The sequence below is a fragment of the Syngnathoides biaculeatus genome, chromosome 12 (genome assembly GCF_019802595.1).
Source record: "Syngnathoides biaculeatus isolate LvHL_M chromosome 12, ASM1980259v1, whole genome shotgun sequence".
In the NCBI taxonomy this organism is placed as follows: Eukaryota; Metazoa; Chordata; class Actinopteri; order Syngnathiformes; family Syngnathidae; genus Syngnathoides; species Syngnathoides biaculeatus.
Genome location: NC_084651.1, coordinates 1320839 through 1333924, shown reverse-complemented (window position 1 = coordinate 1333924; position 13086 = coordinate 1320839). Strand labels below are relative to the sequence as shown.

The 13086-nt window shown below is 47.1% G+C and overlaps 2 protein-coding genes across 9 annotated transcripts in view; one reads left to right on the top strand and one right to left on the bottom strand.

Moving 5' to 3' along the window:
• Window positions 1–13086, top strand: part of hhat (hedgehog acyltransferase) — a 28384-nt gene that overhangs the window by 14160 nt on the left and 1138 nt on the right. For 2 of the 6 annotated variants that reach the window (XM_061837588.1, XM_061837587.1), the window contains one exon: window positions 293–1099. In XM_061837588.1, coding sequence (XP_061693572.1) covers window positions 293–456 — 164 coding nt within the window. In that variant the 3' untranslated portion in view covers window positions 457–1099. Of the gene's footprint in view, window positions 1–292; window positions 1100–3620; window positions 5191–13086 lie in introns of those variants that run through there. The other 4 variants (XM_061837589.1, XM_061837586.1, XR_009797487.1 and 1 more) reach the window with 3 other exon arrangements.
• kcnh1a (potassium voltage-gated channel, subfamily H (eag-related), member 1a) overlaps window positions 5926–13086 on the bottom strand; it is a 40127-nt gene continuing 32966 nt past the window's right edge. For all 3 annotated transcript variants that reach the window (XM_061837583.1, XM_061837584.1, XM_061837585.1), the window contains 2 exons: window positions 12223–12419; window positions 5926–10451 (listed from right to left, as the gene is read on the bottom strand). In XM_061837583.1, coding sequence (XP_061693567.1) covers window positions 9576–10451; window positions 12223–12419 — 1073 coding nt within the window. In that variant the 3' untranslated portion in view covers window positions 5926–9575. The remainder of the gene's footprint in view (window positions 10452–12222; window positions 12420–13086) is intronic.

Below are 13086 nucleotides of genomic sequence, written 5' to 3'. Positions count from 1 at the left end.
GACTTTTTTCCCCCAACACGCTTTCAACCCTGCGGTTTATGCGGCGCTAGCATTAGCGCACCTGGTTATAAGTTTCGGTACACAGAAAGAGTGTAACGCTCGCGTTACACTCTCTCTGTGCAGCGAGGCTTATAACCAGGTGCGCTCTGTCGGTCGGAAATTACGGTATACCAAGTCACATTGTAGCGGGAGGGAAGGGCATCAATATGTTTTTTTGCTCGGTTCCCTTCCAGTTCGAAATGCTGCTGTGTGCGTTTGGCTGCGTTTTTTTAGCCTTGTTTTTGTTTTTAAGGCCTCCCAAATCGAGCGACATCTGCTTGGAACCGCCTCATTTGCCCGCCAAAGTCACAGCCAGTCGTCGTCAGTCTTGATTCAGCAGGAAGCTGGCCTCACCGCTGCCGTTATCCCTCAACTGGTTTTTGCCGCGTCCCCCCTTTTTTTTTTTTTTTTTTTTAAGTCAGGCCTCCACGGGACCGTCCCATGCGGTGCCAGGCAGGAAGCGTTCGGTCGGTTGAGCAACGCTTTTACAGCCCCGCGCAAATGTTTGCAGCCGAGAGGCAATTAAAAGACTTGGCAGTTGTTTGTTTCACGGCCGGGAAGCTCCTTTTAATAAGCCACAAAAATCGCTTTTTGCTCATAACAAAATGTGAAAACTTTTATTACCTTCACATCCACAAAGTATTGGGATCGCTTGCTTTTAAGCTTTTACATTGAAATTTAGCGCACGACCACCATCTTAAAACTACGACGGTGGTCGAGAGCAACGATTCTCAACTGGTGGCTTGGGACCCAAAAGTGGGTCACAGACACGGTTTGGGTGGGCCACGGTAAAAAAAAAAAAAAGTGTAAATTCAGATTTTTTTTTTTTTTTTGAGGGGGGAGGTAAAGAATTGGGAAGCGACAAGAAATGCTGATTCCTTGCGTTCTAGCCACTTGTTTACTGCGTAAACAAACACATGATAGCTTAGCCCTTGGAGCGATATGAAAAAGCATTTAAATACGTCGTAGACAGCACTGCACGTCTTTTCGGAGGCAATTGAGAAACAAACAAAACTGCACGTTGGAGGGTGACCGCGGTCGAGAGGCGCGCTGGTCAAACTCTGCTGCTTTGTGATTAAAAATGTGTCACAGCAGTCTGATGAATAATTACATATTTAGATTGCTTTACTCACCAACTCGACATTGTTTTTTTTTTTTTTTTTTTTTTTTACACGGTATTAAAAAAACAAAAAAAGGTACATCTCAAACATTGGAATGGAATGCTATAATAGTTACACACCTCCGTGATGTTTTCTTCCTCCACACAATATCAAATTTCATTGGGACACGGTTGCACATTAAAAATACATAAATAAATAAAATGGAAAATTAAATTTAAGTGGTGTTCCCGAAACACCATGTAGATGTAAATGTAGTGCAGTGCGCCAACTCTTCTCTCTTGTATATTAAAAACAATAATAATAATGATAAGTAAGTATGTCCATGTAAAATGATTCCAGTGGGATCTTGTGGACTTGAACACCTCACGCCGGACTTCTCATTTTAGGCAACATCAAAAGTCAAATCAAATCAAATAAAAAAAAATTAGAGCGGCAAGTCTTTTCATTGCTTTGGGGCGACAGCGGGCGATTAAAAAGTAATAAGCCGCTCGCTCACTTCCACGTCGAAGGCCTAAAAGGTTATTAGATTACCAGTATAAATGTCTTCAATACGGATGTGATTGTGCTCCTTTCAGACCTGAGGCATGAAAAAAAGAAAAATTATCCACGTGAGACTTGCTTTAATTTCTTGACTTATTAGTAGGATTATTGTTCTTTACGTAAAGACAGAAAAATGTGGAAAAAAAATGGTGTTACAGTCTAGGAATAGGCACACTGATTTCTAGCCGGTATAGTAGGAAATATGTTTTTGTCGCCACAGGAAGGCCACGGCCTAAATGCGGGTGTTATGCGCATTAACTCCTCCCACGTGACGCTCGGCAGCCAATCAAATCAGCAGCTTGGGGGAGCGGGCGAGAGTGTACGAGATGGGGGGCTTGGGGGGGTCTCAGCAAACCTTGAACGCGACAGCTGCGCACAAGTGGATGCATTTGAGGAGCCGCCAATGCAAACTCACAAAAGTCACTCAGTAGCGCCCCCTGGGAAGGGGAAAAAGGCGGGTTGCACATCAAAGAGCAATTGAAAATTAAAAACAACATTCGGGACGTCAAAATTGATCGTGAGGTGCTGCCCTTTAGGTGAGCGAATGTTGAGAATTTCTTCGCGTCTTCATTTTTCCGTCTGGCAGACTGAGCCAATCCAGTTCTGATCCAGTTCTGGATGTTCGTCTCTGCGGCGCAATTACGGAGCCGCTTGATTAAAACCGCAGGAATAATATTGGATATTTATTGTCTCGGACTCATCGCGGCGCCGGTCGGTCGGATCGGTTGGTCGGAACGCTGCCGGCCAGCTCGCGGGTCATCACCGCGCCCGTCGGGTGCCCGTCGGGTGCCCGCTGGTCTTTATTATTTCATCAAAGGCAGAGAGGACAAGACATCCGTCCGTCTCTTAGGGTGCGAGGGGGTTCATTTGTACAAATAAGATGAGGAAAAATGAATACAAACAAAATCAATTCACAAAAAAATACATATAAAAAGGCAATAAAACATTGATTTTAAAATCTTTGGTTCAACTTTTTCAAAGTAATCCCCCCCACCCAAAAAAAGAAATTCAAAACTCATGATGGATATAAAATGTTATACTCTCTATATATATTCAAATATAATAATGTACTATACAATAATAATAATAAATCATTATTCATAAGCAATTCACAGGAAAATTATTAGATGTGACATGTGAGTAATTAAATGTATGTTTAGATCATTTCTGATGTTTTAAGATTTTTTTTATACAACCCAAATACTGAAAATGAAAAAATCTTGAGGCTTAATTTAAAACTGTTGAAATAATACATGAATATTGTTATAGAAATGTAATAATGACTTCATATTTGTATTATATTAAATTATAATAGTATAAAAATGATTTGTAAATATAATGAATGGAAAAATAATTTGAAAAGAATCACGTGAACTGCAAAACTAAAATGGATAAACTTAAAAATTATATATCAAATAATATTTGGATATTTTCCCATAGTAAGGATCAATTTAAAAAAATATTCCAAAGCATACGTATTCCATAGAACGTATAATAGCCGGCCGGCATCATTAGCGTGACTGTATTACAGCTTTACAGATGCCAGGTGTGCTGACATGAAGACATTTGAGCGCGTCACGTGTGGCCTTCGTAACTGAGACCGGATATGATTTGGGCTGATGTCTTATTTTGAAACTTACGTGTCAAGACAACACGGCGGGGCTCCCTTTGAGGGTCGCGCAGGGTTCGGCGCGTTTGCACGTCAGCAAACCTGGAAAAAAAAAATATCAAAAAGGAAAATCAGGCAAGTATTGTGGCTGCAGGTGCGCACGTTCTGGGGGGGGGGGGGGGGGGGGGGGTTTCGCCTTGCTCAGCTGCCGCACAAAGTAAAACACAAACACGACGACGCACGGGCTCATTAACGCAATGATATTCAAAAACAAATCATTGAAAGGGCCCTTACGCTTGTGGTTGTGCCAGGCTGGTCCACGGCGGCGCCGCCCATGCTGGCCTTCCTCTACTGCTTCGCTCAGGTGGGACTGGAGTGGGCCCCTCAGCCCCCGTGAGTCACCTTCGCCCTGCAACGCGGCAAAGGAAAGAAAGAGCCAAAAGCCGAGCGCCGCAACCGCTCTCGGGATCTGGACCGCCGCCAACGGAACCTGCGCGGGATGCTGGCCGAACTCAAGCGCTGAGCGCTGACTCGTAGAGTGAGTGAGTGGGGGGGGGGGGGGCAAGTACTTGGAATAGAAAATTGGAAAAAAAATGAGCTATGAAACAAAAACCATCTGAAGTCATTTGCGACTGAGCTCCATGCCCAGGACTCGCAAATAGGCCGAGTTGACTGAAAATCCAAATCTGGCGCCCTTGACAAGATTTTCCAATTTTTTTCGTAAATGCGCCACATTTTCCACAATCGTAGAGGTCTTCAATTGTTTTCTAAATAGACGCCGACGCTGTCACATTGAAACTACAATCGTCACACAACAGCAGAAAACAGAGCAGCATAACTCGCAAATAAAAGATGACTCGAGACAAAACATGCGCGATTTCGGCTTCCAGATGTGAAATGCAATTGGGCCTCGCTGCCTCTTGGGCGCCACCATGTGGTAGCCTACGTACGTGCTAAAACGTGTGCTAACAAAGTCGCCCGTGTCTTCAAGTGTACGTCATTGGACGAGTCGCACGTGAGGTCGGCTTGCAAAAATATGGCGGATTTTTGTTACTGGCGGGGCCGTAAGGAAGGGAACCCCGGCGAATAACGGCTGTATAAAAGCAGAGAAGGGCTGCTGGTGTGACGGTCTGAGCGCTCCCCCTGTGCTGAAAAGTCTCCTTGTGATGAATGCGCAGGCGTTACTAACGGGGGGAACTCTGGGTACGCAGCCGACGCTTACTGGGAAATCCCCCGGTCTCGTAGTTCCCCTTCTTCTACATAGAGGGAGCTAACATACGTTATACCCTAACCTTAAAACAAAAGTTGATTTAAAAAAAAAAAAAAAAAAAAAAAGCTATATACACATATATGTACGTTAGGAATGGCACATGTTGAAGAAGCACGGATGGGGATGTTTCAGACTGGCAGGAAGTTTACAAAATATACGCGCATGCGCATTCATATTTCACGCTTTTCAGCACCCGGAAGCGCTCAGACCGTCACTCCGGTCTTTGGCCTCCACGTCAAATTTGGCTGAGGCTAAAGTCACGAGACGAACTGCTGAAGAGTCTCAGCCGGGCGGCCGCCGGGCACTTTTTTTTTTTTTTTAAACGGACGCCATTCACCTTCTGAAATGCAAACACAGGAAGTCACAGTTTTCCATCCAACGTCAGCCATTTTGCTATTGTGGCGATCGGCCGGCAACCAGTTGAGGGCGCGCCCCCTGCCTCCTGCCCGATGACCGCTGGGATCGCCTCCCTCCGGCGGTCCCGCGACCCTCGTGAGGATAAGCGGCTCAGAAAGTGGATGGACGGTGTTTGTCAGTGTGTAAAATAATCTACCTCCGTGATTGCGCTGCGGCTGTCCGCTCAAATCCCAATAAAGCAGTTTTGGGTCTCATCTCATCTTTCTATACGCCCAAAAAAGGTCATTTTGCCCACTGGAGAAATGTGGCAGTAATGGCAAAGAGGAAAAAGGATGATGATGATGATGACAGCCAAAGCGGAGGACGCGGAACGTGTAATTCTTCCCAAATCTTCGAGTGGCCTCCACCTGGTCTAGTAGTGGACTGCACTCGGTTCTCAATCCAACCAAATCTGAAGGACGGGATTGTCTCGGAAGGGGTTGTGAAAACGGCAGAGCTCAACCCCAAAATGTCGGCTTCAAATCATGTCAACGTCTCGAGAACCCCTGCGCAGGAACAGGAACAGGCCAATTTTGGTTTCAAACAGCCATTACGGGTCAATTCCAGGCATTTGTCAACAATGAGGAAAAATTGCACTTTTTTTTTCAAAAAAAAAATGTAAATTATGGATTGTATACCATCCCATATTTTTTTAAGGGGGGGGGGGGCACGACGATTTTTTTTTTTCCCCCCAAGTCTCTGTCCACCGTAGGTTTTAACTCGAAAAGAGAAACAAAACTGAAAGTTAAGTGGCGTCAGTCCTTCTAAAAACGTAATCCGACGGGACGAGCGCGTCCTTTAAGTTTCCATTAGTTGATGCGCGGCGTCGGGGATGAGCCGGGATCAGTGTCCAATCCGCTTAAAAGGAGCGCCAAAGTCTCGGCTAAAGGAGATCGAAAAACCTGCTGAGTTCCACACTTTGGAGTCTGGCTCGAGGGCCTCGTGCGCTCCTTCGGTTTACGTCACCTCGGGAACATTTGGATTTCACTCCATTTTTCAGGTATTTGTACTTTGAGTGGGGTTTTTTGTTCCGTCTCCCTACAATTGAAGAAATTTCTATTTCATTACATTTTTACAAACTCAGTGGATGACAACACCGCATTAGATAAAATACACGACAAAAATACGGAAAGAGAGAAGGTTGGCGTTTCCAACTAACGCAAAACTCCCGGGAGCTCTGACACACTGAAGTAAAAAAAAAAAAAAAAAAAAAAACTGCAAGTAAATATGTGCCACCAGGATTTGAATTCAAAATGCCACTGAAAATTACATGTTCTAAAATTTGCATTTTTATTTAAAAGTGATCACATTTCCAATAGCTATGTTTCAGTTTAACTTTTCAAAAATTCACCATATCAAAAAATGTAACCTTCAAAATTCAAACTCCTGAGATTCAACCGACTACAAATCGCTGTATGAAATTCACTGTCTAAATTCAGTGTTAAGAAGGGCAGGGTTACATCAGGTCAGAACCCGACACCCAGCCAAACCAGTTACACTTTCTTAGTCACGTGACACATCACATGCTAAGAACGCGTCACTGGATTGGCTGGCTGTCAGACGGTGAATTTCAGCCAGCCAATTGTAGCCAGTTGAAAATATTGCGTTTGAATTCTGAAGGTTGAATTTTTTTTTTTTTTTTATAAGGCCAATTTGTTAACAGTAAAAAGTTGAACTGAAATACAGCTATCGAAAATGTGCTTTTTACAACATACAATTTTCGGTGGCATTTTGAATTCATATCCTGTTGGCACATATTTACTTCCATATAACACTCTGCAAGTTTCCAAAACGGGGGAAACAGTTATCTACGTTATCTAAACAAATATTGTATATTACTGGCAGTAATTATTATTCTTGAATTTTGCACTTAAAGAGTGAATTTCGTTGTTTACATGTTTGAAAATTGCCTGCAAAGAATCGAGTCCTCAATTGTGAGGCGTTGAAGAGCGTTCAACTTTTTTTTGCCGGCCTGATTTGCCCACGCCCCGACTCGAGTATATCAGAACTTGAGCACCTTTCACCGGCTATGTCTACACACCCCAAAAATGGATCCTCGCTTTGGAGTGCCTCATTGTCGAACGTGAGTGCACGCAGCGGAAGAGTGTTTACTTGTTTTATTACCAAAATATCTGTTGAATCAGTCCTCTCTCTTTTACCAGTCTCTATTTTTTTTTTTTTTTTTTTTAAAAAACATTACTTTTGCCTCGCCTGCCAAAAAATACGAGTACGACGTGACTGAATAAAAAAAGGTCGGCGTGATCCATTTTTGGTCGCGCGACATTCAAAGGTTGTAGGAAACGAGATTAGCCCAGAAGTCATCAATCCATTTCATATTGGCATGATTCAATTCAATATGTCCCGCATTCAGCTTTCGTAAATATGACGGAAGCGACTTCTTTGCTTGTGAGCTCCTGCATTATAAATGAAATGATTCATTTCTCAATTTATCGAGCATGTTTTCCTTTACGTGGCCGCAAATGAGTTCCCGTCTCCGACGACGGGCCGGCTCTTTATTTTTAGTCGGCTCAATCCCCCCCCCCCCCCTCCATCTCCCCTCCCCCCTTGCTGCATCCCTTCCTGATAAAAGACGAGTCGTGTTTAAAAAAAAAAAAAAAAAAAAAAAACATAAATTATCCATAGGAATATGATGAATAATACAAGAACGCCGGCGCTTCTTCTTTGACACGCAAAGAGGACGGAGTGAACGGGGAGTGGACCGCGTCAACCCGGCAACTCCACAATATCAAAGAAGAAAAAAACAAAACATTTTTTAGCTTCAGGAATGCAAATCCTAACAACGCGAACGTAAACTAATTATTGGTGTTATTAAATTCTACATACAGAACCTTATATGCATAATTATCCGCTTGACTCAAGGCTTTACTTAAGCGAATGAAAATGTTTTAAAAGGGTTTCTTCTCGTTTGTTGGGTCTCTGTGGTCCGTTTCCCAATTTTTATTCGCCTTAAGATGAAAACAAAAATGTAAATTGGTTGTTAAAAGAGCGCACACACACACGCTAGCTTATTTGTAGACGTGATTTTTATTGATGTGGACAAAATTGTTGTCGTTTGAATAAAATGCCATCGATTACGGGGACATTTTTATTTTCGAATGATAAAAGCCTCACAAAAATAATTTGCATTTTCATGTACAGTGATAGTGAATATTTTGGGGAATTTAAAAAAAAAAAAGATTTCCCACATATTAAGTTTTTTTTCCTGATTATTTCCCCTTCAAAAGCCGACTTCTCTCTGTCCAACCTTCCAATAGAATTCATCACAAAAAGTTCTGTCCGTCCGTCGAACATATTTGGTATTTCCCTCTGGAATATTGCAAGTTCTCCCGCAGAATGATTATTATTATTATTATTATTATCATGATATATACTGTATATTTGACAATAATGCCTGCATGCAAACCAGTAGCACAAAATATAAATATATTGTGTCCCTCCCCCATCTGACTCTGAAATCCCTTCCAACTTGGAACGTTTGGATCCTGCGCTAAGACGAATAGTGGAAATGATATTAGTATCATAATAAAGTGATGCATGGTTTTCATGCTACGTGAAGGCGGTCGCTGTTGCGTTTCAGGATATACATAAAGGCCCAGCGCGCTTCTAGAACCGCATTCCGTCGGTCATTCGGCGTCTCCCCGCGATCACGACAACCGCCGGACGTCGTCACGTCTAATTCGTAATCGTACACGACGCCACCCAAATTTTTCACACTCGCCCGCGGGGGTGGGGGGGCTGCGGGGGCGTAAACGCTCGACTGTCCTCGCATAATGCAAACAACCTGTCGGAATCAAACCCGTCGAGGCGTGTGTCCGACCTTTTCGTAAGCTTTGTAAACAGTACGTGTCGGGATACAAACAAACGACCCGACAACGAGGATTTGTCGCCAGATGTGCCCAAATGTGTACTCAAAAATAAATCAAAATCAATCGAGCGCAACGTGGAGTTGATGGGAATCGAGTGGATGACAGAAGATCGCAAAAATGTTTCAGCGTTTGGTTGGCAGAAAAATGGCTTGGCCTGCGAATCCACTCACGAGCCAGACCCTCGGTGACGGCGTCAACTTCCTCCGAATGTCCCACATTTCTGTTTTTCCCAATCGACTTTCCGGTTGAAAGATAAATTCCAGCGAACGCTTCGCTCGCAAAGGTACATTCAGACCGAAGCCGTTTTTCCCGGTCAGGGTTTGCGTACCACGAGAGCGCTCGTGGGTTTGGCCCCCGCCCCCCCACCCCCACCCCCCGGCGGTTGCGCATGTGCCGTCAACGGTGAACAGATGCGACATGCAAGGTATCGTACAGCATACAACGTTGGGTCATGCCGTTTTTACGCCGGAGCTCTCGAGCGCGGTGTTCGGTATCTACAGATAAAAAGGCCGACCGGGTTCGCCGGCGCCGGGTTCCGCCTCGGGCCCCCCGGGCCGTTCCCGCGACGGAGGCCCGCGCGTCTCGTTTCCGACGCCCGATATAAAAGGCCGCCCCTCTGAGCCCCCCCCCCAAACTCCAGCGCCGGCGCGGCCTCAGCTAACCCCGAAGAACGCGGCCATTACCGGATCGCGGCGAAACGTCCCCCCCGAGGCTCAAGAGAAGATGTCCTCCTTGTCGGCTTCTGGCGAGGCGGGTCCGGAAATGTCAAAGAGAGCTTGCGGGGAGCCGGCGGCGGGCGTCCTGGCTTTCAGGAGCTGCAGGGCTTCGGCGAGCTGCGCCTCCAGGCCCGACATTCGCACGTTGAGGCTCTTCAGGTCGTCTTTGAGCTCCAGCTTGAGTTCTTGAAGCGAGGCCTGCAGGCTCTGCTCGGGGATGGGGTAGAAGGAGCGGCGGGTTTCGGGCGGCTGCACGGGACTGCGGTCCTGCGGCGTCAAGCGGAAGTCGCTGACTTTGTCCAGGCGCAGGTCGCTTTTGGTGATGCCGCTGTCGCACGAGTCCGTCTTCTTCAGGGACATTTGGGACTCGTGGCCCTTGGTCCGCTCCGGCAGCGTCTCCATGGATTCCGCTTTGGACACCGTTTTCCAGTTGTCGGGCTTGGCCATGGACTCCTTGAAGCGTCCCCAGCCTTTGACTTTTCCCGGCTCGGCGGCCCGACCCCCCACCAAGGAGGCGGGCGGCGGCACCTGCAGCTTCACCTTGTCCGAAGGGGCGCGGCCGGGGGGCGCGGGCGACGGGACGGGCGCCGCCGACGACGACGGCGTCGCCGGGCTTTCCGTCACCGTCACGATGCTGGTGGCGGCGGCGGCGGCGACGACGGCCGTCTTGGGGACCTCCGCGTAGACGGCCCCCTTCTCCACGTCGTTGTCTTCCGGCTTGTCGGTGGCCGTGCGAGCCTCTCGCTGCTGCCGGAAGCGCTGGAAAAGTTTGCGCACCGGATGGTCGGGCGGTAAGTTGAGAGGAGCCTCGTTTTTGCGCCTCTGCCGCTCCTCCTCCTCTCGTTTCACGTCGCTGATTTTTCGGAAAACCATCTGAAAGACAATTCGGCGGGATTACGATTTGAAGTCATTTCGCGGACAGACACAAAACTGTCCGGGTCTTCCTCTGCTTCTTTCCGGATTTAAATCCTGTTCCCAGGTGTCTAAAGTAATTGGTATCAGTCTGTTTTGAGGGGGGGGTTCTTCGCCCTTTACCCCCCCCCCATGTATTTGTGTTATCGGGACAATTCTACGTTACACGCAGCTAATTATAGCCTAAATGTTCATTTCCATTGCCAGAAGGCACACGACAACGTGACCTGGCATTCAAAGCAACAAGTAAGATCCGTCCGTCCATTTTCTGTCTCGCTTATCCTCACGCGGGTCGTGGGCGTGCTGGACTCCTATCCTTGCTATCTTCGGCTGAAGCGGTCGCCAGCCTATCAAAGGCTGCATACAAATAACACTTCATGTTCATATTCACACTTTTGGGCAATTTCGAGTCATCAAACAACCAAACAAGAGTACCCTGAGAAAACCCTCGCAGGCACAGGGTGACCATACAAACTCCACAAAGGCGGGGCATGGATTTGAACCCCAGTCCTCAGAACTGTGAGGCAGATTGCTTGGACTTGTCGTGTCACTATGCCGCCTAATATAATTTAAAGAAAAAATAAGTACCGATACAATGTTTGACAACATTTGAAAGATAGCACATAGTTTATATAAAGAGTAAACGGGATTGGACCCAAGATTGAACCTTGGGGGACGCCAAGTGACAACATAATTAAATGGAACGTACAGACTAAAAATTGTGACTCCTTCCGGTGTATGTGACTTGGCCACTGGGAGCAGTATAATACATTCATACAGACGAACCAAAAAGAGTCACTGTAAGATGCAGGAATATTCATCATTTTGCACAGAGTACAATATGGCTGTGAGTATTTTTAGATTATTTGGTGCGCTATTTGTGTTCAAATGTTTGTTCGTTAAAGTAAAAAACGAAAAAAATCAGCTATATAACCATATCATCTGGGTCAGTGGTACCTCCAGGTAACACTCTACTTGGTTGTTTAATTTCCCACGTGACGGGCGGGCCGATACTCCAGAAACCGAATTGTTTGTGTTCAAGCTGTTGTTAAAACGTCCTTTTTCCTCAATCGGTTGCCTTTAACACAAGTTGTGCCGTGTTTTTCTTGCGCTCACTCGGCTGCCGAAACAGAAACCGCAGGCAAATAGCCAACGTTCGGAGGGGGCTGAAGGTTTCCGGCCGTGTGACAGCGCCACGCGGAGCGTGAAGCAGAACTGCCCAAAAGCGGCGAAGCGGAACCGTTTTTCTCGTCAAGTCTCACTCGCCTATCGAGCGTGTCGCGCTCGGGGGTTTCGTCGCTGGCCGACGCAACCTCGCGATCCACCTCAGGATTTCCCAGCAGGGCGCGTCGGCGTGTAGCGCAACGATACCCTCGGAAACCCCCCCCCCCCCCCCCAGCCAACGGCCAGCCGTTATTTCAGCGGCGCAGATGAAATTGCCTCTTCGTAGGCCGGCAATTCAATCTCGGCCGCGCTCTCTCTTGGGCAGGGTGACCTTAATATGAACGAGGTAATGATTGGTAGCAACTGCGCTTGTTCAATTCCGAGTTGAAGGATCGGGAGGGGGCGTGGGGTGGGTTTAATATATGGAGCCAATTTGCCCGGCAACTTGTCCCGGCCGGCTTTGTGGAAGAATCGTGATCCCGCGGGTTCTTTATCATCAGTCGCTTTGCCGTTTTTTTTTTTGTTTTGTTTTTTTTTTTTTTGTGCGCGCGTGGGCGACGTCACTCACCCTCTTGCGCAGGTTGTAAGTGAGCAGCAGATTGCGGGAGAAGTGATTGGAGAAGGCCGTGTAGAACTCGAGCACCTTCTGCAGGGCGTCGCGCTTGATGACATGGAGGTCGCAGTACGTCAGGGCGCGGACGTTGGCGCAGGCCTGAGCCAGCGTCACCTCCTTCCAGAAGACGTCGCCGAAGACGTCCCCCTTGCCTGCCCGCAAAAAGGAGGGGGGGAGAACGGAAGACCTTCAAGACGGATATTTTGTCCGCCCGGACGCACGTCGATGCCATTGAGTCACTCGCTGATTGCCTCGCGCGCAACTCGGGATTCTGTTCTCCGAAGGGGGCCAAAAAGGATTTTATTTGAACGTGGACGTCGGTTGCGCGTCAGTAAAATTTTGTTTTCTCCTTTTCCAGAAAACACAAGTACGTGATTTTAATACATTTCAATCATGTTCAAATTAAGTGCATTCAAAGGACTTCCCCCCCCCCCACCCCCCGTGTACGCTGCTGCTGTTTTCGGTTCTTTTTTTTTTTTTTGTCTCTGCCTGTCTGCCCCCCCCCCCCACAATGCCGCATTCTCTCAATTTCCAATAAGGATCCAGCTCAATAGAGGAAGTACGGCATCCTGCATGATTAAGCAGCCAAACAGGAGAGGTAAAAAAAAAAAAGACACCCCCCGCCCTCCTGCTAATTTGGCAGACCGGGTCTGGTCTGCATCGCTTTCCCCCGCCCCAGGGATGAGATCTCGCCCATATCCTTGCGGGGCTTCATTACCCTGCGCGTCGTGCGCGTTCCGCAGCCCCGTTAGGCTAATGAGATTGTGATCCACACTACTAAGTTGTTTATCGCCGCCGGACGCGGGCCCCGCGGGGTCC